This window comes from Pyrgilauda ruficollis, unplaced genomic scaffold (assembly GCF_017590135.1).
Source record: "Pyrgilauda ruficollis isolate IOZ18807 unplaced genomic scaffold, ASM1759013v1 scaffold44, whole genome shotgun sequence".
Classification (NCBI taxonomy): Eukaryota; Metazoa; Chordata; class Aves; order Passeriformes; family Passeridae; genus Pyrgilauda; species Pyrgilauda ruficollis.
The window spans coordinates 2,544,681-2,571,835 of NW_024525934.1; the positions used below are offsets into that span (position 1 = coordinate 2,544,681).

At 37.8% G+C, this 27,155-nt stretch overlaps 1 protein-coding gene across 1 annotated transcript in view; it reads left to right on the top strand.

Annotated features, from left to right (window-relative positions):
• Positions 1–27,155, top strand: part of IPO5 (importin 5) — a 45,449-nt gene that overhangs the window by 13,293 nt on the left and 5,001 nt on the right. Inside the window, exons 7-25 of the mRNA XM_041478268.1 lie at positions 2,727–2,849; positions 2,937–3,057; positions 6,498–6,585; positions 9,663–9,769; positions 12,136–12,260; positions 12,350–12,439; positions 12,528–12,701; positions 12,930–13,148; positions 13,616–13,699; positions 14,415–14,547; positions 14,641–14,762; positions 15,286–15,382; positions 15,855–16,027; positions 16,463–16,574; positions 17,178–17,233; positions 20,404–20,526; positions 21,104–21,323; positions 24,341–24,569; positions 26,069–26,210. Of these exons, the coding sequence (XP_041334202.1) occupies positions 2,727–2,849; positions 2,937–3,057; positions 6,498–6,585; positions 9,663–9,769; positions 12,136–12,260; positions 12,350–12,439; positions 12,528–12,701; positions 12,930–13,148; positions 13,616–13,699; positions 14,415–14,547; positions 14,641–14,762; positions 15,286–15,382; positions 15,855–16,027; positions 16,463–16,574; positions 17,178–17,233; positions 20,404–20,526; positions 21,104–21,323; positions 24,341–24,569; positions 26,069–26,210 (2,538 nt within the window). The remainder of the gene's footprint in view (positions 1–2,726; positions 2,850–2,936; positions 3,058–6,497; positions 6,586–9,662; positions 9,770–12,135; positions 12,261–12,349; positions 12,440–12,527; positions 12,702–12,929; positions 13,149–13,615; positions 13,700–14,414; positions 14,548–14,640; positions 14,763–15,285; positions 15,383–15,854; positions 16,028–16,462; positions 16,575–17,177; positions 17,234–20,403; positions 20,527–21,103; positions 21,324–24,340; positions 24,570–26,068; positions 26,211–27,155) is intronic.

Sequence of the window (27,155 nt, forward strand, 5' to 3'; positions counted from 1 at the left end):
AAATTATCTTTATTGTTTGATAAATTAGGAAATTGCAAATAAAATGCGATTTTAAGCTTCATGTAGTTTCTGAGGCTGGATTAGATCTCTTGGATGGATGAGTTTGAGCAAAAGTTGAATTCTAGTGTAAGGTTATCTACGTTTGCAGAGAAGCCTATTGTAAACCAAACCAGAGACAGAAATGTTTTGGGCTCTGAAGGATGAAAAATTCACAGTACACTTCCCTTTCTATATCAAGAAACAGTGGAAGCAGCTAAGTACCTGTGATAACGCAGGAAGTGAACTTCTGGTGATTTTAAATTAGGCTCAATTTACATTAAAGGCAGACTTCTCACTACAGTCAGAACAGCAGGTTCTTGTTGACAGTGTGAGCTGTAAACTGCGTGTGCTTTCTGGCAAGCTGAAGAAAAATTTTGCCAAATCTACTGGCATCTGCAACTCATGGAATTCTGCTTGATCTTAAGTGCAAACTGAGAGGAATTTATCCAAATCATCTGAACTTGAAAATGGGCTGTAGTGTGTATAAGTTTTTGATATTGAGGTCTCTGTTTGGTGGTTAGTCCCTGTCCATGCCTCTGTCAGTAACAATTTTGTTGTTTAAAAGTTGTAACTGCCTAAGAGGACCTTGGCTACTTACAGTACTGTGTATGTGGGGGCAAGGCAGGGTTTGGGGTGGTCATACCATTTGTCTTGATGTGTGGCACTTAAATAGTGTGTGAGTTTTAGATTTTGGGCTAATAGCCCACTCTGTGTGCTGTAACTTTCAATGCTACTCTTATACTACTTAGACACTGTAACAACACATGTACTTGGCTTGCATTTTCAAGCTTTCTTTTGCTAATGCAGAGCACAGAGCTGTGCTATGAAATCTGTCTTTTTAAAATACTTACTGCAAGAAGAACTAGATTTTCTGGCTGTGGTAACACAAGATGGATATGAATATCTGAGTTTATAAATAGGAATGTGTTAGAATAGTGGTGAGTGACCTTTGGAGACAGTTGGATGCTTTTTTTGTTGCTGTTGAAATTAATTTTGTTGGAACACTGACATGGTAGAAAAAGTAAAAATAAAATTCTGACTTGGCATGTCAGTACTTCCAGCAGTACCATTATAGATCTTGTACTGAAAGTTGAACTTTCAAAACTGACAGTTGAAACTTTTACCCAAAGATTTCTGTTGCAAAGGGAGGCAAAAGCAAATAGAACTTCATTGACTTCCTTGGACATTGTTTGATACTACAGGAAAGTGCTTTTGCCTTTTAGGGCCCACTTTTCATTTCAAGCTGCTTTCTTCAGAAAACCACTCTTGCTTTAAAAAACTGTCAGAGTTGCAATTGATATAAAATACAGTTTTGAAGAAAATTCCAGTAAATATTATTGTCCTTTGAGAGAATCAGAGTGTTATACATATTAGACCAAAAGTCCTTAACCGTGACAGATTTTTTTTTTCCCCAGAACATTTCTGGTACTAGAAGATGATGCTTCTGTTTTGAAAGTGTGGGTTATAGAAGTGCCATTATCAAAAATGTTGAATTATAGAATTAAATAGTAAAAATTATTTAGTTACTCACTTCAAAAATGTTTCAACATTAGGAAGACATAAAATACTTTGCTAATGAAAATTTGTTTCAAAATCTCAGAAGAGAGTGTAAAGACTTTTTTCTTTGGAGCTTTGTTTCCTTCTGGATTCTAACACCATTGAGTAACAGTGTTCTGGTTTGGCAGTAAAATATCATCCTGATCAGTTAAAAGTTTTAAATTACTTTTCAGAATGTGGATATGGGTTAGGAAAGATAGTTGCAAAAAGCTTGATTTCTTTTTCTCTTTTCAATGTCTGTGACTGAAGGCTGAAAGGTCTGCTTTAATTTGGTGGCTCTGGAGGCATGTCTGGAAAAAACCTCTTTAATCTTGTGGTTCCTGGTGTTTATAAGCATAACCTATTCAAAACTTTTCTCATGTAACAGGCAAAAGGGAAGTTAGGCTCATTTTCCTTCTTGAATTCAGGCAGAGTTGAGTACTTTTAATTGGATTTTGAAGTTGTTGTCAGAACCAAGTGATTTTGCATGTTGGAACCTCTGATGTGTGACCTTAATTCTTTCTGATTGTCTGCAGTGTTAGATTTTAACATTGTGAGCCATAACTTAGTTGTAGAAAATTTGTAGTTTTGGATGCTGCATAGTATCCTGTTGTGGACTTATGCACAGAGGTCACCATAGCAGGGTCTGGCTCTGGGATCCTGCTGAGCGTTGGAGTGAAGGCTTCTGATTAATTGTGTTCTGTTAGTTCTCAGGTTACAGCTTGAGCTGGTGCCTCCAGAGAGGGACCCCTACCCCAATTCATGTCTCTCATTTGTACGTGTGCCACTGATGGCCCAGTCCCCGGCCACTTAGTTCTGGTTGGTGGTCTCTTGATTTCTCACTGGTTTTCACTGTTGCAGAACTGACCTTCTGATGAAGTTACTTCATTCTCTTGGAATTGTCTGCTTGATTCTTATCTTCTTGTATCTGCTGGAATCAGCTAGTTCATTTTTAGGAGCATCAGTTTTAACAAAAAGTTTACTCTGGTCAGTTGTTGTGGCCTCAGGCTTTGGCTATTTAGCTACTAATGCCAAATGAGACTGTTCAGAGAAACAAGAATACAATTAATGAAATTCCTTCTGTAACACTGGTCCTATTCATAATGTTGTTTGTTTTTATTTAATCTTATCTCCATCTTATCTTTTTATAGGCTCTAAATGATTCCTGCTACCAAAATGATGATTCTGTTCTGAAATCCCTTGTAGAAATTGCAGATTCTGTTCCTAAGTATTTACGACCACATTTAGAAGCTACTTTGCAGCTAACCCTGAAGGTAAAGCTAGGAGTGTTTTTTTAAGAATCATTTTTTCCACCCCAAAACCTCTGTTCTAACCATCTGCTCTAATCTTTTGGGTTGTAGTTGTGTGGAGATGCCAGTCTCAGTAACATGCAGCGTCAGTTGGCACTTGAAGTAATTGTGGCCTTGTCAGAAACTGCTGCTGCTATGCTGAGGAGGCATACAAATATTATTGCACAAGCCAGTAAGTATTTTCCTCATTTTCTTTGTAGAAACAGTCTTCTTTTACAAATTAAATTGACTTTGCTGTTGGTCAGTGGCAAAACCACATCTAACATAGAGTTTGCTGGTGCGCATAGCTTAAGAAAACTCAATTCAATGTCACCTAATGGAGTAACCCTCTTCCTATTATAACTCTTCATAAATTAATCCGTGCCTATGCAGCACCAAAAATTTGAATACAGTGGACTCTTACTAGATGTTTCCAAGGAAAACTACTTGCATGCTTTTCAGCTGGCTTTGGAAAATTTTACTGTAACAAAAAACCAGCATTTAGTTCTGAAGTTCTACATTTGGAGTTTGGTATGTAGGCCAGATACTCTGTGGTGCTGGCAAGTCAAGACTGAAGGAATTCAGCATGCATGTTGAGCAGCAGTGGTGAGTTAAAGCTGTGAATTAAAAAAACCAGGTGCTGGGATAAAGACATAGAAATAATCTAATTAGTCTGTTTAACATGTGGATGGTAAAGTCTTTAAAGAGGCACTTTTAAAATCATGCATTATTATTTGAAGTGCCAAAAACAAATATCTTCTGGGCAGCTCCAGCATCAATGCTGTTTGCACTGGCGTTTCTTTGCCTTTTAAACCTTTTCCTTGACTAGATCAGGGCCCTGGCACAGCAGTGTAGCCTGCTTTTCCCTCCCTGTCATACTTGTGTTTGTCTAAATTCTTGCTTGTTTTCTGAAACTTGCATAAAAGGTAACTTTTGCTGTGTGCTCAGCTCAAAAATACTACAATTTTTCTGTGTGCTTAGCATAAGGAAAGTTGTATAGATGTCTCTAAAATTATAAAACTACTGTTGGAAAATGTTGCAAACTGAATCTGCTTGGCTTAAGTGTTAAAATATTGATGAGAAGTTTTGTTTGCTAGTAGAATAGTTTTTTAAAGAAGAGGTTCTTTAGAACATATTTTGGAGTCTGTAAATTTTCAGAACGCTCTGTTTTCCCTCCATCCTGTAGCTTGTTGGAATTATTAACGCTTGACACTTGCTGACCCCACATCATTACAAGCTTCTTATTTGTTCAGGAGAGAAGTACCTCTTACCTCTTTAGAATGTATTCCTGTTATTTTGGATTGCTAGTTGCTGTTTAGGAATGAAATACTTCTATTAAGATAAAGCACCATATGGGAAAGAAATGCCTTTCATTTGCAATTCATTGTAAAATTAGTCTTATTATTAATGTATCACTAAGGAGAAAGACATTTATTTTGCAGAACTGGTAAAGCAGTTGTGTTCAGGGAATGATAAAAAGGTAGCAAAAAAGGACTGCTTTTGTCTTGGCTTTGTATCTGAGTTTAAAAGGCTTTCTGTTTTCATTCAATGGAGAAGTTGCTAGATCACTTGATACTCACAACTAGCACTGGGACTTGGGCAAAGTTGTCATCTTGTGCTGGTTTTACTGAGCACAGTGCTGGTTTAGGAACGTGTGTCCTCTGTGCTGGTTAGCTGCTCAGGAGTCCACTTAGATTAAGACTTCCCTTCTTGAGCTCACAGGATTGCAGAGAGTTTTATTGCTCTGATAAGAAGCAGGCTTAGTGGGCTTATGCTTAACTTGTTTGTAAGAGTCTATATATTAGCAGTAATTAAATGTTGAGGGCTTGTTGGGACAATGTTGTAATTTCTATGCACGCTCTACGTTTTTTTAAAAACTCTGTGAAATTACACTTCCTGGCAGCCACATTCATGCAAAACATTAAGAAGAAGCAAGAAATTGTAGGTTCTAGACATAATGATGGCCAGAGTGTGTTGGATGAGTGTGTTCTCAGCCTTTTTTGTTAGTAGCAACAAACACTGACATGACTTTTTGGAGCCACAGAGCATTTATTATGTTTGATGATGTTTGTCTTCTAAATTCCTTAGCTTTTGTGACAAACCATGCTTTTGCTGTGTGTACTTCTGTGTGTCTGTGTCTGAAAATCTTCTGGACTTGGGCAGTTTTTGAGGTCTGATCAGTGTATATAAAACTGACATGTGGACATCATGCTAGAGAGACCATAGTGTGTGTTAAGTTATCTTGATAGTACGTCAGAGCCCTCTGGAGGTTTCTATAGTCATAGAATATTTTCTGTCTGAAAATACATACTCACATCAAGCAAATAAATCCATAATTTGATATTTGATACTCGATCTACTGTGCTATCAGTGAGCAATATTTTTTTCTGTCATCAGTTGACCAGAAGTTTCTCATGTGTCCAGATATGTGGTGGTGAGTTTGCTTAGGGTGTTGTCTCTGTGGTAGATTACAATACTGTAGGTGTATTATGAAATTCAGCAGTTGCAGTATACTTGATCAGTTCCAGTCAATCTCACTAGCAGCATGCAGTTACTAGATTCCTACTAGTTTTTCAGGTAGGTTGCTGTGAAGGGCAGTTACCTGTGGTAGCTGTCTTCAAGATGCGTGGTAGGCTGTGCTAAAAAGATTGTTAAAGGTCGAAGGTTGAGTATTTGACTGAAACATTTTGTTTCCAGGTCAAAGTGATACTTTGTTGCATAAACAATAGTAAATTCAAACTGCTCTAAGTGATTGGTGTGTAGTAGGGACTAAAGAAGTGCTTAAGAGCCCCTTACTTTGCTCTGGAAGTACAAGGTAGACTTTTCATCCCTTGTGCTTCTGGAGGGCACAGCAACTGGTAGACTTAGAGCAGACAAACCACTGTGCTCCTTCCTCCTGTGAGAACTGGTAAGAATAGCTGATGCTGATTGCATAGTAGTTTAATGCTGTGATAGAGACTGTGTAATATTCTCTATAAAGACTTAGAATGAGAAGAATGGGCAGTCTACAGAAGTAGAAGAAGAAAACTGGTGGATTATAATGTGCAAGATATGTTCATTATACAAAAGAAAAATTTGCATTAGGTGGGAAAAAGGAAATCTCAAGTTCTAAACCATGGCCTCATTGTAAGAGAAAAGCTTTATGCTAAGCGACCACTGTATAAATAGATAACAAAATTTATTATGCTAATAAAACTAAGGGTTCAGTAGTATTCTTAATTAATAGTCTCTTTCATTAGTAAATGTTCAAAAGATGATGTAAAAGTTTCAGAAAAATTAAGGAAGTATATCAGAGTTCTTAAGGTCTATAATACTGTTTTTAACTCTTTCACGAATATAGACTTTATTAAGGAATTTGCTTTTTTATAATTGTCATGATCTACGAAAAATTTTTGAGTTTTCGTAGGTTATACACAAGATTTTTACTCTCAATTTGAATGTTCTGGAAGTACTTCTGTGGCAATCAGTTCTGGATTATTGGCTAATGCAGTTTGACAGACCTGACCATCTGCTACTGGAAGAAAAGCTGGTTTTCTTCAAAAATTTTTGAAATGAGAAAACTTGAAGTTCATACTTTTCATTTGAGAATCTATTTTAAGAGATCAGACTGAGTTTAAAGCTGTTTTTTTTCAGTTCCTCAGATGTTAGCAATGATGGTTGACTTGGAAGAAGATGAAGATTGGGCAAATGCAGATGAGCTTGCAGATGATGATTTTGACAGGTAATTATGAAACCAGTTGTTTCAATGTTTTATCAAGGCTGTGGCTAAAGGCACATTTAAAGTGCAGAATGCAAATGCCTGTAGTCATTACTTTTTCTTTATTCAAAAAACTATTGTAATTTTGTTCCTTCAGTCATGAGCAGTTTATATGTAGGTTACTTAGGCAGTGTTCAGCAAGGAAGTAAATTATTTCAGTTTTCATATTTGCTGTAATTAGACAAGTTGCATGTCCCCATGTTTGCTGTTTTGTACTGTTGTAGCTTTTCAAAGCCTTTAGCTTTTGTTTTTTCTGTCATTTATATTACTCAGTTCAGAAGTCAGTGCCTCCTAATCCTCTAAATTGAAGGCTAATCCTGAAGTTAGCTGGAAGCCATGTTGAAACATATTGACCTGTTTAATTATCCACAACCAATGTCTTTGTATTTTTCTGTATCTATGCCCTTGAAAATGTGTTGTTTTCAAAAAAAGATGACTTTGGAAGGATGTCATTATACATGGCAGAATTCCTTGTTGGATTTCACCTAGTCTAAAAATACTACAATTTTGCTATTATTTTACATCCCTTGGTATGGCTGGCAATAGCTTATCTTGTTGTGTGTTAGGCAAGAAAGGTCTAAAGATGTCCAGTCATTTGGATTTGCTTATTCCTACATGCTTTGTAGCTTGCTCCAACTTTTTACTAAAACAGTGGTTTGCATACAGCATCCTGTTACATTTATTCTTGTTCAGCTGCTGTTAGAGTGAAGTGGAAGAAAGCAGAAATAGGTGTAGGAGGTAACTATCTCCACACTTCTGTAAAGACATGGATGTTCATTTACCAGTCTAGACACTTCTTTGACATACTTGGCTCATCCAGACTCAGATGTAATTAGTGTTTTGAGACAATTTATCTCAGAACACTTAGAGATCTTCGTAGGAAAATAGACAATAAAGAGATGTTCTTTTACCCTGAGCTGTAAAACAGCTTCTAATAGATAGCAGGCTTGTAAAGACACCTGTAGAACTGACGCATAGGAATTTATGGAATAATCCATTTAATCTTTGCCTTACTTGAAATTATCTTTTTACTTCTCTTTGATTATGAAATTGAAAGTGAGCTGTCCTTTCTTCTCTCCCACACATGGTAGACCATACCCTTTTAACCTGTTTCCTGAGTGCTGAAATTTTGCTATACAGGTGTCAGACACCACCACTACATTCAGGTTTGTTAAGTATTTGAATCTTTTCAGTCAATAAAATTTCAAGGGGGAATAGAATATTTAAGTTCATATCCTTATCAAGCCTTTCAGGGTGTGGAAATTTATTCAGATGGCTTGCTCTAGGCAGCTTAGTAAGTATGCTGAATCATGCACTTGAGGCATGTCATTTTCTCTTTATTGTCAGCAGAGTAACTTCGTTCTTTTAAATACAGCTTAGCTGCCTATGGATTTTGTAATGAAAATTTTCCTTTTCTTTGTTAGAAGTCACAAGTAGAGTGAGCACAGATCAGAAAACAAGTTATGCTCAACAGCCTTAGCCTGAAGGAGCTCCTTTGGCCCTCAAAGTAATAGGAGAGCTTCAGGCTTAGACACAAACTATTGCACATGAGCTGGTCTCTGGTGATCGTGTGTGTGAGGACAGTTTCTCTTTTAGCAGGGTCACTCCTGGTGCTGCTGTGTGGAGAGCTCAGTGGCTGATGTGTATGCTAACGTCTCCTGGTGCTCGAGTTTTGTAGCTTCATAAGAAGACTGAAATTTTTGTGCAGACCCAGGAACAGGCTAATGATCACTGGGCTTCGCCCTAGTTAGGGTGTGTTCAGATCTGATGAATGGGGATATGAGTCAGCCCACACAAAAGCAGCAGGGAATACTTTAGCATTTCCATTTTTTTGTTGCTTCAGCTTTATAAAGGAGTGAAATTCTAAAGGAGGAAAAGATTAATCCGACTTCCTCTTTTCTTGGCAAAAGTCTTGTGAACATTAGAGGAAGATGTGTGGTCATTTTTCTAGATAAACTATCTTTGTTTCTTGAGGCTGAATGTGTGAATTAATGGTGGGAAGAAAGCTCAAGGAATGGAATTTCAGATGCAAGCTGCTGTTAACTTTAATGAGTTTGCTCCAGTTTAACCCTGTGTGCCCATGCTCTATTGTCCTGCTGGTGATGTGTCTATTTGAACATGACCAATCTGAGGAACAAATACAATGCTGTCAATATCGTTTCACAATCACCTTTATTCACAGCTTGTGAGTTTCTAGATTATTTATCGTTCGTAACGAGACGTGGGGATGCAAGCATAGTAATACGAGGACTGTTTCTGACCCAACTGACTGAAACTTTAAAGAAAGGGGAGATTGATCCCTTTGTGCACCATTACTCAACGTTTTCATCATCGTGGATGTCTAGGATGGACGTAATAACCTTGAGTTACCACACTGCCAGCCATACCCAGACTGTAACAGTAGTTATCTGTGTCCTGGAAACTTTCTTGCTTTTTTGTAGGGAATAATTCCATTGGGTGGAGCAAATCACTTTGCACAGATAATGTTGGGCTATTCTAACTTCTGTAACTGGCCAAGAGTCACAAATTCCTCACCTGGACTGGGTGTTTTCTGCCCGAGTCATTGACAAGAGACCGTGCTACTGAGTACAGCCATCCAAGAAAGATCTCTGGTGTGCCAAAGTTTGAATTCTGCTGGTTCACCTGAATCATAGCAAGTCTGAATTGGTTTATGTTCTCGTGACAAAAAGGAATGGCCGACATTATTCATTGTAAATTTAGTTTCACCTTTCTGGGTGTATGTAACTGCTGTGAAATTCAGTCTGTACCTTTGGACCTAGTGCTAGTAAGACTCAAGTTTCTTTGGTAGCAGACTTAATCAGTGGCCTGCAGATAACAAATGTCTCAGTGAATAGTAAATAACCATTTTGTGACTGGTGTGTGTGTGTTTTTAAATTTGGGTATGGTTTATTTACTTAAAGAGGCTCATGTCTTCAGATGACAAACGTTTGAAGACTAGAACTGCAGGGAAGAGCTCTCTGCTGGACTGCTTGTTTTATTGTAGATATCAAACCACTGATATTTGTGTAATCGATATTTAGCAATGCAGTGGCTGGTGAGAGTGCACTGGACAGGATGGCATGTGGCCTTGGAGGGAAACTTGTTTTGCCTATGATTAAAGAACATATTATGCAAATGCTTCAGAATCGTAAGTAGCTGCATTTTCTTTTATTATTTTTTAACAATTCTGTGCTTTCCAGGAACTTCAATACCTCTTAAGTCTTTGTGTTTAGGTACTTGATGTGTCATTATACATTTCCACTTTTGATGTCAGCAGCAAAAACTGTAAATGCTGTGAACTTGAAATTTTATACTTAGACTCATTTATTAAACTTACATAGAGTGTATTACAACACTTTTTCTGGTACATGAACAGCTGAGCAGAGATGTCATAAAAACAATTTTTTTTAAAACACTGGGAATTATATAAAAACAAGGGAAGACTTGGGTTTTTTCTATTGCAGAATATTCTCTCTAAATCCCTAAACAGACCCTCACAGTACCTTGTTTGTCTCAAGTGCCACCTGTTTTTCTGTAGCTCAGTGGTTTTACTTCTTCAGAAGTGCTGCATTTAAGTGAAGTTTTAATACGTTACAGTTCATAGAGGAAAACTTGATTTTTTTTTTGTCCCCTTGGAATTTGATGGACTGAGGTCATTGGTATAGGCTGTCTGTCTATTTGGTGTGCTGATTTTAGTACTTGTTTCCTGAGGTGTTTCTACATATTCTTATCAGTTGTTTTGTATGCTTCATTTGCTCTTAAAATACCTGTAATGCCTGCTCAGCCAATGATACAAAAAATACTGTGCATTGCTTTCAAGTTCTTTCACTTGACCTGTGGTTTGAGCCTTTGGAGTAGAAGATAACACAGAAGTTCTGGGTACTATTTCTGCCTTCTTTGTTTAAAACCCAGTCCAGAAAAGGCTGTTAGCATTTTGGGTGTGGAACAGAGGGCTACTCAAGGTAGCACCTGCTGTGTGTGAACACTTACAAAGTCTGTTTGGAATAAAAGGTTTTTGTTTTGGTTTTTTTTTTGAAAGAAAGTTTTATTAATGAAATGAGCTAACCTCAGTGTTGGTAGCTTCTAGGCCAGCAACTAGCTGATTTTGTAGTACATTCAGAGAAGTGTAGAGTCTAATCATCACTGAAAGACCTGACTCCTGTGAAAGGGAGGTCATGAAATGCATGCCTGATGCTTGTTTTCTTGTGGGTCAGAGCTGTCCATAACCATTAATACTCTCTGGAAGAGGGAAATGAAGAAGATGTTGCTGTAGCTCTCCCTGGTAGGGACTTGGGAGGAAAGATGAAGACACTTAGGTTAAAACATTGACAGTACTCTCAGAAGTCAAACTTTCCCTTCTATTATCCCCTCTTTCTTATAATTATTTGTAAGAAATAATAATTTAAGGCTTTGGAGTTTCGATTGAGTGGCCAGATGGTCCAAAGAAGATGGTGTTTCATTTTGTAGATTCATTAATTTCAAGTTTGGAATACATGCTAACAGTAATGCAGTGGGGGTGATGATGTGTAGGCTTAACTAGGAACATCTAATGAACTGAAATAGCACAAAATAAACTGCTGCCTTTCTGTTGTACCTTCTGTCAAGATGATACTTCATCGCATCCTGGTCAGACAGAAGCTTGAGTGTCAGGATTCTACTGCTCTGAACTGTGATGTTCTTCATTCCAGGAATGTAAAATGTTATTAACAATAATGAAATACTGAGCTATTTTGGGAGATAAGTTCTGTAACATGCCTTTCCCACAGGTCATTTGGTAAACCTGTTTATTCCTGTGGCTTCCTCTTCTATAATCCCAATGATTTCTAGCACAGAGAAAGATTTTTATAAAAAAGAAATAAAAGAAATTGGAGTTTCTCACATGTTACTCAAAATAAAGAGAGAGGGGCATGAAAGATACATTTCAACAATACTCACTATTCTGAGAATAGGCTAATATGACTTGGAGGTGGGGAAAGTTTACATCGTAAGTTGAATGTTGCTGTTCCTACAGCCTTGAGAAGACTGCTGGAAAGTTTAATACCAGTCATTTATTTGTTTTAAATTCAGATACTGTTTGGGTCATTAGACCTTTTTCCTGAGGAAGATATGGGCTCTTCCAATGATACTAAAACAGAAAAAAAGATGGGGGAGAGGGAAATAAAAATACTAAAAATACTGTCTTGATGTTTGCCTGGTCAGCTCATTTAATTAAAATGCTGTTTCCAGGTATTAGTACTATGTATGTACTTGTATCAGCAGTTAAAAATTATTTTTTCTAGGTCTGGATTTGGCCTGGATTAGACACTCAATTTTTTGTGCATCTCTAGAAGTATGTATGAGGGAAATGGAAATGCATTTAACAAATCAAGTAGATGTATTAACTTTCCTTCCATCTCTTGTTCTTCACTCTGCCTCCTCCTGTGTCCGCCAGCCTCTGCAAAGAAAAGGTGATTAATCTTTGTGGTCCTTGGTAGTTTCCAAAATGAGTAATACTTCATTTTCACTCTTCTGTAGCTGACTGGAAGTACAGGCACGCTGGCTTGATGGCACTCTCTGCCATCGGAGAAGGTTGCCACCAACAGATGGAGGGAATTTTAAATGAAATAGTTAATTTCGTTTTGCTATTCCTTCAGGATCCTGTGAGTATTGTTCTAGTAATTATATCAAAATGTTTTCATTTCTGCTCTTGTGACTGCTTGTTAACTGTTCAACGGGAATACTTTTTCAGCATCCCAGAGTAAGATACGCCGCTTGTAACGCTGTTGGACAAATGGCAACTGACTTTGCACCTGGGTTTCAAAAGAAATTTCATGAGAAGGCAAGTAGTAAAGTAGTAGGGAAAACAGGTGGTAAAATTACGTCCCCTTCAGAAACTTGTTGTCTGAAAAGTAGTGTTTCTTTTTCAGGTGATAGGAGCTCTTCTTCAAACCATGGAGGATCAAGGCAGCCAGCGTGTTCAAGCCCATGCAGCTGCAGCACTCATAAACTTCACTGAAGATTGTCCCAAGTCACTGCTTATTCCGTATTTGGATAATCTAGTGAAGCATCTTCATTCCATTATGGTGATAAAATTACAAGAGGTATAATACATTAAGCAAATTATTTGATGGAGGGTTAGCCTTGTCACATTAGCAGAATAAGTATAGCTGAACTAAGACCTCAGAAATGAGCCAGTACACATATCTGCTGGTGTTGGTCTAAACTGATGAGAATTAGCATATGTGCAAAAGCAGATTTTTACATTTGGCAGGCTTTTAAGTAAAATGTGTGCTTTTAATATATAACACTTTATTCTTCTTCTTTCCAAGTTGATACAGAAAGGCACTAAGCTAGTTCTGGAGCAAGTTGTGACTTCAATTGCATCAGTTGCAGATACGGTGGAGGAGAAGTTTGTTCCCTACTATGATTTATTTATGCCCTCCTTAAAACACATTGTTGAAAATGCTGTTCAGAAGGAATTAAGACTTTTACGAGGAAAGACTATTGAATGCATCAGTCTAATTGGTCTTGCTGTTGGCAAAGAAAAGGTGAGCTTAGATTTTATAGAATGGTCTAAATACACTTTATAATGCCTTTATTTTTTGTGGTATTGGCACTGAATTAATATACTCACTTGTTAAACATACAGCTATATTGTTGCTGATTTTTATGCTTGTCTTTGTTTCCATTTCTGAGGTGACTGTGTTGCTGGTTAGGTTCACAAATTTGCAATAGAATCTTACTGTAGCTTAAGTAATTCTTGTCACACTGAAAAATGTTGAAAGCAAAAATTTTTTCTTCCTTTGAGGTGTTTTTTTTGGTGATTTTTTTTTTCTTTAATTAAAATGACACAGCATCACATTTAGGCAGTGTCAGGGGCAAAATGTATGCATTTCAAAGGGAACTTAGTTTTGTATGTGGGTGCCTGAAAAAGTTTAATTTAAGTGAGCATTTAAGTCTCTGAGAAGTAGCATCTTAATTTGCCTTTAAAAATGTAGTTGTTTCCTGTGTCTAGTTTATGCAGGATGCATCAGATGTAATGCAGCTGTTATTGAAGACACAAACAGACTTCAGTGATCTAGAAGATGATGATCCACAGGTGTGTTAAAATTGTGTCTCTATAGCTCATTGGTATTAAAAACATTCCTTGTGTACATGATGTTTCTGCCCCCTCCCTGGCCTTTCAGGCTAGTTGTCCAGCCTGTCTTACAAAACTTGACATTGAGATGGCCCTAGAATCTTTCACAGATGCATGGTTAGGAAATGAGACTTCCAGGACCTATATTTGCAGAAGAAATTTGAGCTTGCTGTTGCCTTCTTATAAATAGATCAACAAGACTTGTTAAGCAGCTGCTCTAATGAGCAGAGGGCTATTTTAACTTGTATATTTGAAAACAAATACTCCTCTGAAAACATAGTACTGCACCCTTTTTTACTTTTTGCTCTATTTTACCATTTTTAGGAACATGGCTTGGTAGTACTGTTCAAATTTGGGAAATATTTCAGGAAAAAAAAGTATTTTTTAGAACAGGCACTTGCAATGCAATCATGAATCTTACACTATCGCATTTTTACATGTATAGCAACTTCAGTCAGAGGTGCTGCCAAGGTGTTGTTAGACTTGGAATGTCTTTTGAAGATGCATTTTTATGTGGATTGCATATTGGGTTACTTCTCTTTGAAATAAGCTTTAGGGACTGCTGACAAATTCTTTTGCAAAGTCCTATTGTGTAATGTATTTCCTTCACACTTTCCTTTTAAATATGCATTAAAATAAAATGTGGGACTTGAAAATTCTGCCTTCTCTCTTCTAGATTTCTTACATGATCTCTGCATGGGCCAGAATGTGTAAAATTCTTGGAAAGGAATTTCAGCAGTATCTTCCTGTTGTCATGGGACCTTTAATGAAGACTGCATCCATTAAACCTGAAGTAGCTCTTTTAGACAGTAGGTTTAAGATGATGTTTTGCTTGAAAAGAACTCTGATATAAATTATTTTGTAGCACTTTTTGATTATTTTTCCTCCCCTCTGTATAACAGCACAAGATATGGAGAACATGAGCGATGATGATGGTTGGGAATTTGTAAGCATAGGTGATCAGCAGAGTTTTGGAATTAAAACTGCAGGCCTTGAAGAAAAAGCAACCGCATGCCAAATGCTGGTGAGTAATAAATTGGTTTTGGTCATCTATGTGTTTCTGGTCAATCAAGTCTGAAGCCAAAATTTGTAACCAAAATATTCTTTTTTGTCTCACATGAAAGAGTATTTGGGGTGATACTGCTTAGTTGGGATTACAGGCACTTAGTTGTGTGTGGTTTACTTGATTAAAAACAGTTTATTTACTTAGGAGTGTAAGATTTTTTAAATTAACAGATGATTTTCCTTTGTTAACAAAACTTAAAAAAAATTGGATATGTTAAAAAGTAGTTCCTTTTTGCAAATGTTGCTGTTTTGGAATTTAGTTTGAAAAATACATGCATGCCCTAAGAGTGAGAACTCATGCTGCTGTCAGGGTGTCTCAAATTACCACAGTTGAGGGGGAAGGGAAATGGATTATTCCATGTTTTCTACAATAAGCTAAAAAAAACCCCTTACACTTTTAACAATCTCCCTCTCACCTTCACATAGTTGAAAAATGTAAGTATTATCCCTTAAAAGAGGCATATCTGTGCTCTATTTTTCAGGTTTGCTATGCAAAAGAGCTAAAAGAAGGATTTGTGGAATACACAGAGCAAGTTGTAAAGCTGATGGTTCCATTGTTGAAGTTCTATTTCCATGATGATATCCTATTAACAAATTCTACTGTGAAAACAGAAACTTAGAATCAAAATTGTGCTTGCTGTTTTCCTAAATGAATTGCAAGTGTTAGTGTTAAAATAGTCTGTGACTTCATAGCAGAAATGGTTTCAGAGAATGCTGGTTTACACACCCTATTTTAGGCAATGTATTCCTACTTTTCCCCCTAGTTTCTTTTTAAATAAGCAATCAGTAGAAAAAGCGATGTTTGTGTAAAAAAGCACAAGAGAACTTAACAGCTTTTCTGTCATATCCTGAAACAGGCTTGAAACCATTTCTAAAGAGCAGGCAGTGTCATTTTCCTATGATTTTATCTATATATAATTGAGAAATCAAATGCATGGATTGTAATGAAATGAGTTTCGGGTAAGAAACCAGGAACTTCTTTATGGTGGTGGGGTCTTAAATTCTAAGCACTTGGTTGGTGTTGCTGGCTGTATTTCCTTAATAATGGCACGTGTCCGAGTGGCAGCCGCAGAGTCGATGCCCCTCCTTCTTGAATGTGCCCGGGTTCGTGGGCCGGAGTACCTGACGCAGATGTGGCACTTCATGTGTGATGCTCTCATCAAAGCCATTGGGACAGAGCCAGAGTCTGATGTCCTCTCAGAAATAATGCATTCTTTTGCAAAGGTAACGTTCTTACAAATTTCATGGTGTTACTGTTTGTAGCTTTTTGAAATAAGAAGGGACACGTTTGGTGTTCCTTTAAATGGCTCGAACAAATGCAAGGCTTCCTCTACAGGAAATTTGTTGTGACTATAAATGTTGTTACAGCTGTTGGAAAAAGTTGTATTTTGTTTTGCAAGAACACCAAAGTAGTAACCTAAAACAGTTACCAAATTTTATCATTTTAACCATGAGCAACTGAAATTACGGGTATGAAATGTACAATGGTACTGTGCCTTACTTGTATAATTTGAGCATTAATTACATTATGACTGTTCTAATATTATTCCTGCTAGTGATCCAGAGTATGTATTAATATTCTTTGTGTGCTTAGATTTCATTAAGACTGCTCATGTTAAATTTTAAAGATGAAAAACTGCTTGTTTTTTTTTTCACAAGTGCATTGAGGTAATGGGAGATGGATGCCTTAACAACGAACACTTTGAAGAACTTGGAGGAATACTGAAAGAAAAACTAGAAGAGCACTTTAAAAATCAAGAATTAAGACAGGGTAAGTTAACACAAATCCTGTTAACATGGGATGTGGCTGTTCTTTAAAGCAGAATTTCTTATTATTTCTGAACACAAAGAAAAAAACTGTTTCAATTGCATTGTTTTGTATATTTAGGTAAAGTAGTTGGACTGTGAACCAAGAGAATCCATTAGTTGTATTTGTGAGGTCTTGGAGGATAAAGATGGCATAATTTTCAGCAATACAGTAGTTTAATCAAAAGTTAATGTCAGATTTACTTGGAAGACAGTGCACATCTGTGGTGTTATCATTTCCATGTTTTTTTTTCATCTGAAGTCTGCAGTTTTCTCAAAGCAGTAGTAGTTTGTTGTTTCTAAGCACTTCTTGTCTTGTCTTTGTGGACAAGCTGGTGTGTTTGTTTCTATTTCATGTGCATTTTTGCACATTCATAAACTGGACTATCCTGTACTTCCTCCTTTTCTGTGAAAGTCTTCTGAAGCTTCTTAAAAATGGAAAATTCCTGTTTCATCTTCAGCTACTGTTTCCTGTTTTCTAAATTTGTTTCTGCATAATTTTTCCCTTTCACAGGCTTCTTACGCACTTATAGAAAGGCAGTGGTTTAATTTTTTTCTTTTAATTTAGTGAAAAGACAAGATGAAGACTATGATGAGCAAGTTGAAGAGTCATTACAAGATGAAGTAAGTTAGTTTGAAGAGTTTTTCTGCTCTACAAGCAGCAGGATGGAAATATTGTAGAAATATGCTTTTGACTCATTGGGGGCATAATGCATCCTCAGAATTATTTCTTCATAGAAGAATCTTGCTACCATAGTCTTTCAAAACAGTAAGAAATGGGTCACACTTCATTTATTAATTAGAAAATATGAAAGGTTTCCTTGTCTGATATGCGTAAGTAAGAAGTTCAGGATATAGCTTTTTATTTTCTACATCTGCTCAAACAATTCTTGGATGATATTAACACTGATACAGATTTGACAGCAGAGTACTTAATTACAGAAAAGCTGAGTTGGAAGGGAGTCACAAGGGTCATTGACTCCACCTCCTGCCTCATCACAGGGCATCCCAAGAGTCACACCATGAGCCTCAGACATTGTTCAAATACTTCCAGAGCTTTGTCAGGCTGATGTTGTGGCCACTTCCTCAGGGAGCCTGTTCCAGTGCCCAACCACCCTCATGGGGAAGAACCTTTTTCTAATACCCAGCCAAAACCTTTCCTGACACAACTTAAGGCCATTCCTTTTGATCCTGTCACTGGTCACCAGAGAGAAGAAATCAGTGCCTGCCCCTCCTCTTCCCTCAGTGGGGATGTTGTAGGCTGCAATGAGGTCGTCCCTTAGGTCTGGCCTTGCTGACTTGCTTTTTCTTTGAGCCTTGCAAGCTGGGTGGCTCTTAACCTTGAGCCTCTATACCTCTGATCCCAAGACATCTGGTGTGTCATGTCAGTAGCCTCTCTCGAAAAGAATAGCCCAAAAACAGAAAGACAGCAGGATAAACAGCTGCCATCATGTGATTGCTTATGAGAGAATACCAAAGTGACTACTTAACTACTTACACACTAGGGTACCAAAGTGAGTTAACAGTTTAAAGTGGATGTGATTGTAGAAGAGATACAATAATTTTATTAAATCATTATTAGTATGGAGAGAGAGTAATAATGAATGACTGCTGCTTATAACATCAGACAAAGGAGGCTCAGTAAATTTAAGAACTAAGGAATTTTTTTGCTGCACAATGCAGGTATGAAGCTTGATCACATGAGTTTAACCTGTATGCAGACTCCAGAAATCATACCCATATGTAAATACTGTCTTAAATAACAGTGCGGTTCTTGACCCTCTTTTTAGGCTTTTTAGAATTAGGCCAGCATTCAAGAGGATATATTTTTGTTGCCTCCAAGACCCTTTTATTTCCTGTGTGTCACTCTGTACTGAGAGAAAATGCAAGCAGGCAGCAGTTTCAGAAAAGCTGAGTCCCCACTCTGCAACAGAGTTGCAAGGCATTTTTAAAAATGTTGTAATGTTTTCTGATTGTTCTGTAAAGTCTGGAGAAAGACTTGGCTGCATTACCCTGTGAAAGGAGGTGTGGGATGAGGACATCACTTGCCATATGGACAGAATTAACAAATGAGTAACATTTGCATGTACACCTTTGGTCTCAGAGTATGTTTATGTAGCCTTTACCTCAAGGCAGCAGAAATATAAGAAGCACAGAAGTCATGAAAGTTCAAACAGTAGTTTCAGATCCAGCTCTCACTTCAGCAATAAGTAAATTGCTGATTTGGTGGAGAGCAGAAGGCATACACCAAGCCAGAGTTACACTCTCTTCCCCAAGCATCTGTTATCAGCTGTTGATCAACAGGCAGTACCAGGCTAGGTGGACCTTGTCGTGTGCTGGAACAGTTCTCTGCCTCTTAATGTCATTGTGTGCATGTTCCAGGGTTCCTGCTTGAGCTGTGCCTTGATGATGCAGAAATTGGCTCACTAGGAAGGGTTTGAATATCCAGTTGTGGGAAGCTGCCTGTTGCACAAGAAATAGTTACTAGTTTGTCACCAGCAGGTGAGAAAGGTGAAAGTCACTAGGGACCAGAAACTAGCTGTACTGTTTTCCCTGCCTGTTAAAGTATAAACTGGTTAAAGGGACCATACTGAGTGCAACAGAAGTTGCTGTAGAAGAAAGTTAAGAGTTTTCCCAGCATAAGTATGTCCAGGGAATAATCCTCACCTCTACTTGAATTGATAGCTTTGAGGTAAGGCTCTTTATTTAACCAGTTTGATGTATTAACTGGGCAAGGTGAGCAATTAATTGAAACAACAAGAGGAATAGAATAATATTTGTTATATTTTTGCTACAGTCTTTATCACAAAGGCAGTTATCCATTTATTTTTCCATAAAAGCTTCTTAGGGTATTTAAGGTAAGGTACAGAAGAGGAAAAAGGCCTTTTGCCTTTTGTAAAGGGAACCCATTGAAGCAGCAAATTTGCACAAGACAGTTTTGTCTTGATTTGATTTTTCTGTCCCTGAAACAAGCCTGCAAGTCCTAGGCCACTGAGTTCAAGCAATCAACTTACATTTTTAAGAAGGGTGAAAAGGAGCGCTCCTGGAACTGCCAGTCAGTCTCACTCTGTGCCCAGTCTGAGCTTTGAACACATTTCCCTGGCAGCTGTGGAAGACAGGGAGGTGATTAGAGACAGCTGATACAGCTTCCAAAATGCAAATCATGCCTGATTAATTTAGTGGGTTCTGTGATGGAGTGACTGTGTGATGGGTTAAGGAACAACTGATGTAATCTGTCTTGACTTCTGTAAGGCCTTTAAGAGGGTCCCACAAAACATCCTTGTCACTAATTGGAGGAGATCCATATTTGATGAATTCAGCAGATAAGGAATTGACTGGATGGCCATGTTTAAAAAGTTGCATTCAGTGTCTCAATATCCACATGACAGTAACAAGTGATGTCCCTCAAGACACTGGAACATGTTGCCTGGAGAAGGATGTGGATTCCACATTCCTGGGAATGATCAGGGCCAGGCTGGATGGAGCTCTCAGCAACCTGGTCTAGTGGGATGTGTCCCTGCCTGGTGGGATGTGTCCCTGCCCATGGCAGGGGGTTTGGAACTAGATGATTTTTAAGGTGCCTTCCAACCCAAACCATTTTTTTATTCTATCATTCTGCAGTTAGACAAATAATTGAAAATTAGTGAACTTGAAAAAAAAAATTGGTTTTGGGACTACAAAAAAAGTCATAAACCCACTTTTTTCCATTAGTTTAGACACCTTAACACTTTAAGTGAGTTCCACTCCATTAAAGATTGTTAGTCTTCATGTGAATTGTATCCTTTTTCTTTCAGGATGACAGTGATGTTTATATTTTGACTAAAGTATCAGATATTTTGCACTCAATATTCAGTAGTTACAAGGAGAAGGTACTGCCATGGTTTGAAAGGTTGCTTCCACTAATTGTCAACCTAATTGTAAGTACCTTGTTTTTCTTTAATTTGAATTTAGTTATTTTTTTCTGATGCATTAAATATGCCTTCCATGCTGAAATTGTAGAGAAATTGGTAGATAGAATGTAGCAATTACTGTTTTACAAAATAGAAGGTTTATTCTAGCTCAAGGATGAAGTTGTTACCCTGTGCTTTCTGAGCAGGGTCGCTGCGTGCTGTTAAAATCTGTGTTGCAAGATCCAGGATTGCTGACACACACAACTGTTTTGAGAAATTTAATTTCCTTGAGAGACTGTCCAGTATCTCAAAAATGGATTTCAGGAGGAGGGACAAAAAAGTGTTGCAGACTCGTGGGGAAAAATTGAGACTGATACATGTAATGGAGTGTGAAACAGAGGTGCAAAGATGGACACCTGGGTATTGTTTTGTTCTTGGTATTGCTGGAGCGATCACTCCTGCAAATTGCATGGTTTTAGGATTGAATTTAGCCCACGAAGATGTTAACAGAAGTGTTAGACCGCTGTGCTGTGACTGTTGTTGGTGTAATCATTGGCTGTACGATAACTCGAGGTGTCTCAGCTGTCGGGTGTTTGTGCCGCAGTGTCCGCACCGGCCGTGGCCGGACCGGCAGTGGGGGCTGTGCATTTTTGACGACGTGGTGGAGCACTGCAGCCCCGCCTCCTTCAAGTACGCCGAGTACTTCCTGCGGCCCATGCTGGAGGCGGTGTGTGACAGCAGCCCCGAGGTGCGGCAGGCGGCTGCCTACGGAGTGGGAGTGATAGCGCAGTTCGGCGGGGACAGCTACCGGCCCGTCTGCCCAGGTACGGACCCCGGCCGCCGGGCGCCCTGAGCGCCGCGGCTGGCGGGAAGGAATAGGAATGGCTCACCTCTTGATGGTGAGGTCTGTTCCCCTTGGCAGTGCAATGGGTCGTATCCTGGTGATGGATTGAATGATAAAGTACCCGAGTTCCTCAGGCTTTTATTGTTCTGCTTAGTAGCATTTCTGTTGCAGCACTGACTGCTTAGCAAACTTGATTTACATATTCTTTTTTAAAATATGATCTGGCATGCAAATGTTAATTTCACAAAAAACATTTTTGATACACAGCTGTCTCATAGATGATTTCTGCTAATGTTGATGTGGTTACATATTAATGCAAAAGCCTTTGGATGTCTGGAAAAACTACACAAGAGACATATATTAAGGAATAGCCTAGAATATGACTTATGTGGCTCTTTGCTTTCTGATTATATAAAAAGGAGCCTGATTTCTGTAAAGTAAGAAGTGAAACGGGTGTGAGAGTACTTATCAGAAACACTTTGTCTGCTTTCCTTCTGAATGTTTCACATTTCTTTGAAACTTCAAATTCATCTTAAATCTAAAGAAATTATTGTCTGCTTGCACTCTTCTTGCCAGTCACCAAAGTTAATTTTGCACACTAAGTAGCACCCCCTATCAAAGGGTTTTTTCTTTTTTTTTAAGAAAATATATAGTCATCTAAGTATGTATTTAAAATATGTGTTTCACATATTCATATTCACATATTCATTCACATATTTAATATTCATATTCATTAATATGAATATTAAATGAAAGCTGAATTAGATGATGTAAGAAAATAACAATCATCTGGTAGGGATTGACACAAGTCTTGCCTACATAAATCAGAGTTGTAATTTTCATTTTTAATGTAACTGTTACATTATAACAATCAGGATAAGGTGTCTTTTTGAAAAGAAAAGGAAAAGTAGTGTGGGAAGCCTTGCAATGAATCATTAAGAGCATGAAAATTTAGAATTGTCTAGACAGTTCTGATTTTGAAATTTTTTGAGCTTTTTAGCATCTGTTAAAGTCTAATTTTATTTTTCATTAATTACACTTTATCTTACCCCACTTAAACTTTGTAAAATCTTTGATCCTTCTCTTTGTACTTGGACAAATAATCCTTGATTATGCCCAGACACCTGACTTCTCCTTAAGTGGAATTTTAGAGAAAATAAACTTTCAGCTTTACAGCATACAGTTTCTTAGCAGATACCTCAAAAGTATTCTAAATCCTTTAGTGCATACATGAAAGAACTTTGTGATTTATTTTAACAAATGAAGATATGCTGTGATTAGAAACAAATCCATGTCATGAGACATTTTCTACCCCATAGGTTTTGCTGTATCTCTGAAAAACATCATGTCTGTTTTTATTTTTAACTTATTTTCTTTACTGGTTGATATATAGCACTGGCGTATTGTTCTTTTGCAAGTTTGAAGAGTATGTAAATACTTTTCGGAAAAAGCAGAGGTATTGATATAAGCATTTCTGGCAGTCAGTTTAAAAATTCCAGGAATATAACCAGAACTTGTAAATGGCATGTGAGTTACCTGATGAAACAAATGTGTCAAAAACTAGATTTCATAAAGGGCAATCAACTATGATGGAAGGAAAAACTACAGCAAAACAAGTCACTTTCTCAATGGGGATACAAGGTTACAATTGATCAAACTGGCAAGGTTGCTTCTGTTATGTTGGTGGAAGAATATAATTAGCTGTTCTCTGTGAAAATTGTATCAATCAACTGCATGGATTTCTTCCTAAATTACATCAGTGGCCTCAAAACTGGGTGGTGCCAGATGTCAGAGCAGTCAGTCCTTGGAGAAAAGCATAACATTACAGAAGATGGGTCTTCCATTGTCAAAAGAAGCATGATTATCCTGCATTCAGTACACATAAGCTAGCAGGTCTGATGTTTCTGTAGTTCTGTAATGTTTAACAGCTTTTCCATAGCTGCTTAATTCTTCAAAAATCTAATGCAGCAGACTTAATATAGAAAGTGGATTGTATATTCTTTAACTGCAAAGCTTCTACTTACTCATCAAAATTCAGAAGTTTGAGGTCTTACTCTTCCTCAGTAATTAGAGTTATTTTGAAGTGTGCTTTCTGTACAATTCCATTACCTGCTTACTGTGCTGATAGAGAATTTCACAGCTTTAGCATTTTATTTTTAGCAGAAGGACACTTGGACAATTGTTCCTGCTTGCATGTAGTGTGTTTGGAAGTCTGCATGGACACTAGTAGCTAAAAATGTGACATTAATGTTCATTTAGAAGGGTGTTGTTACCCACATGACTGTTTAAAAAAATATAATTGCTATTAACCTAGGAAGAAAACTGGCATATTTCCTCTATTGAAAGACTTTTCCTTTCCTTGATTTTTATGATCTAAACTATGCCAAGTTGATTCACCAGGTGAGATTACTCCTATGACCTTTTCCTAGGGCACCTTTTAGTGGTGGGAGGTGTCTATGTGTACATCCACACATATTTTTATATTCAGATATGCCCACCAGCAACAGGATACACAGCAGGCATACACTGAGGATGTGCACTGTAAGTTCACAGTGAATGAAGGAGTGACATTCACAGAGAATGTCACTGTAGCAATGCTTTTCCTCCTCCTGTGTTTATAGACCATATTCAATGAAAGAGATAATGCTTGCCATCTATCTACAGTGTCCTGTGTGTTTTAGATTGCATAACTCCTGTTGAGAGACATGGGAAGATTATTTTCTTCTGAACTTCTAAAGCAAATTCAAAGTTTTGCAGTAGCTGTTTTCTTCTGTTTCTTTGCAGAGCTTTATCTATCTGTTTGGTTTTCATATGGTAATTATTGAGCAGAGAAGAATTTAGAAGCAGTGGAACATTGGAATTATTATATTTTAGTGCTTGGAACACAAAAAAATCCTGGTTTTAATACATACAATCATCTCAAGTAGAATTTGTGATAATAATAAAGTATAGCTTGATTGTGCAGTTAAACTTCATTCTTGTGTTTCTAACAATTAGAGGCGCTTCCATTGCTGGTGAGAGTCATTCAGTCACCAGATGCCAAAGCCAAAGAGAATGTCAATGCAACAGAAAACTGCATTTCAGCAATAGGAAAGATAATGAAGTTCAAACCTGACTGTATAAATGTTGAAGAAGTCCTTCCACACTGGTTATCATGGCTTCCACTTCATGAAGACAAAGAAGAAGCTGTTCATACTTTCAATTATCTGTGTGACTTACTTGAGAGGTAAGGCAGTGTCTTCACACTAATGCAGAAAGTAAGCCTGTTTGCATGCTCTTTCCTTGCCCTCTTTTTCCAAAACTGAGAAACTATGAGGTTAATCTACATATAGTTTAGAGAAGATAATTAGAAATGTCAGAACTGAGCCTTTCCTGATGTTATTTCTGCTTTTTTAAACAGTTACTGTTCTTGTCCTAAATAGCATCTGTATGGCTGGGAAAAAAATCCTGGCTGCTTTATATATCCATAATGACAAAGGATCTGCAGAAAACTTTTACAGAAAATTTCGGGAAAAATTTTTGATACTCTGCTTACATATCATGACCAGTAACTGATCAGGTTTTTCCTCTTAAAAGCAGCACACATGCTCTTGCAGCCTTCTTTTAAGTAGTTTTGCACCCTTTTACTTTCCAACAAAGTGGAATATAAAGTAAGAGAAATAATATGGAAAAATTCATAGTACAGTGCTATCTCCCTTAATAATTATTTCAGCTATCATTGAAAGCGTCTTATCCCACAGTTTATTCTTTGGGTTTGTGCTCCCTCCTGTAGGTAAAATGGAAGAAAAAAAGTAAACAGCTATTCTAGTGTGATGCACTTCATAAATGAGTGAAAAAATGTAGCCTCTGAGGTGTTTTGTAGTAAGCACATTGTGGCTGGAACTGTATTACATCTTAGGAGAAAAATATAAGGGAAGTAACTTAGATTTCTTACAGTCTTTTCTATTTTGTGAATACCTTGTATCTCTGGGTGCTTTATTAAGGCAGGGTCTCAAAATGGCAACTGAGGTCCCTAGACTGATTATAGAACAGTGAGATACAGATGACAGACACCATAATAATGCTGCCAGGTATGCATGTGAACAGGAACATTGAGAATTGCAGTACCAGCACACTTGTGTACCTGCCTCTGTGCAGGTGGCTCAGCCTGGCTACCTGCTTCTCTGGAGCTCTGCCAGTGCTACGTTCACAGCCTCTGCATTCCAGCAACGGTAGGGGGCAGGGCTGGAAGTAGATCATGTGTTCCACACAAATTCCTGGTTGCTAATACTCCTCCACTCCAGCATTTGGCTGGGAAAGAGGGAGCAGAACTGCCTGCTTGCTGTGTCATGGAGAGTGCTGGCAGAGAGCTGAAGTTACCAGCGCTCCTGACTCCAGTAACACAATGTCCTGGGAGGCACAGAGAGAAGAATTAAGTCCTTTCAGGCAGGGTATTTCTGTCACACTATTTACAGTTCCATCTGCATGGAACTCAGCCATTCTGTAAAGTTCAGAACTTCTTCCTGATAAAGTTTAAGCTGAGTAAAGAATCAGTTGGTTAAATATTAAAAGAAGGGGGAACATGCTGTCAGCAGGCAACAAAGCTGTGCGTACTTATTCAGCTGTGTGAAACCTAAATAAGCAGCTTTAGAATAAGATCATTCAAAATCACTTCACTTATGTGTCGAGTGTTTACATTATTTTTAGATAAACATTAATTCCTTTGCAATATATCTTTTGTAACAGCAATAACCCAATTGTCCTCGGTCCCAACAATTCCAACCTTCCCAGAATACTTGGTATAATTGCGGATGGTGAAATCCACGAAGCTATCAAACATGAAGATCCATGTACCAAGCGGCTGGCTAATGTTGTTCGCCAAGTGCAGGTAAATAAATGCTTGCTGAAGTATAAAGGGAACATTTAGAATCTGCTTGCAGAAGGAACTAAACTGTTAAACCAATTTTGAGAGCCTTATCTCCTTAGAGAATAATGGTTCAACCAGTGATCTTGGAGATCCTTTGAGGTTCCTTGAATGATTAATGATAAAACTTGGTGACATCTGCACTTGAATAAAATAACTATAACTAACTTTCATGCAGCGAGATGATTAATATGTGAGCCAGTATTAGTTTTTGTGGGGTTTTTTTCTGAGTCAGAAATTAGAATCTGCAGAGAAATCTTTGTGTCCTTTTATCAGTGAACTGTACTGCAGGATTTGATCCAAGATGTGGTTCTTGTAAGGGTCACCAGCATCCTGTGGTGACTTTCTAGTACAGCAGCAGCTTGACTTCTTTGTTAGAGAACGACTGCAAAGCACAAGTTATTATACTACTGCTCTTTTCAATCTTGTGCAAATATAGATGGCTGTTCTATGTTTTCCCTGCCTTTGGGGAACTGCTGTAAGGTTCACTTCCTTTATGCCATAATGAGTCAGTGATGGTGGGGATGTCCAGGTACTTAAAATTAGAACACTAAAAACACTAGAGTGCTTCTCTACAGTGCTGTAAATGATAGTGCAGATCTGCTCCAGGGCCAGATGTTGTTGGGTGGGTGTAGTACTAATGAGAGAAAGGTGCCTGGTAAGCATCTTGCTCATAAAAAAGCATGGAGGATTTTATGTAGCTGATCTTCAGTTATTGGCTACCTGACCTGCTCAATTATTCTACCTGACCGGCTTTGGCAAAATTCAGATTCAAGAACTTTAGGAACACTTGATATTGGAATCGAGTCACCTGTATGAGTGTGTCAGCCTGAGAGATCCATTCTGTCTGGTAGAAAAAGTTGTTAAAATTCTGAAGGCATAAAGAGAAGGAAATAGAGCAAGTTTCAA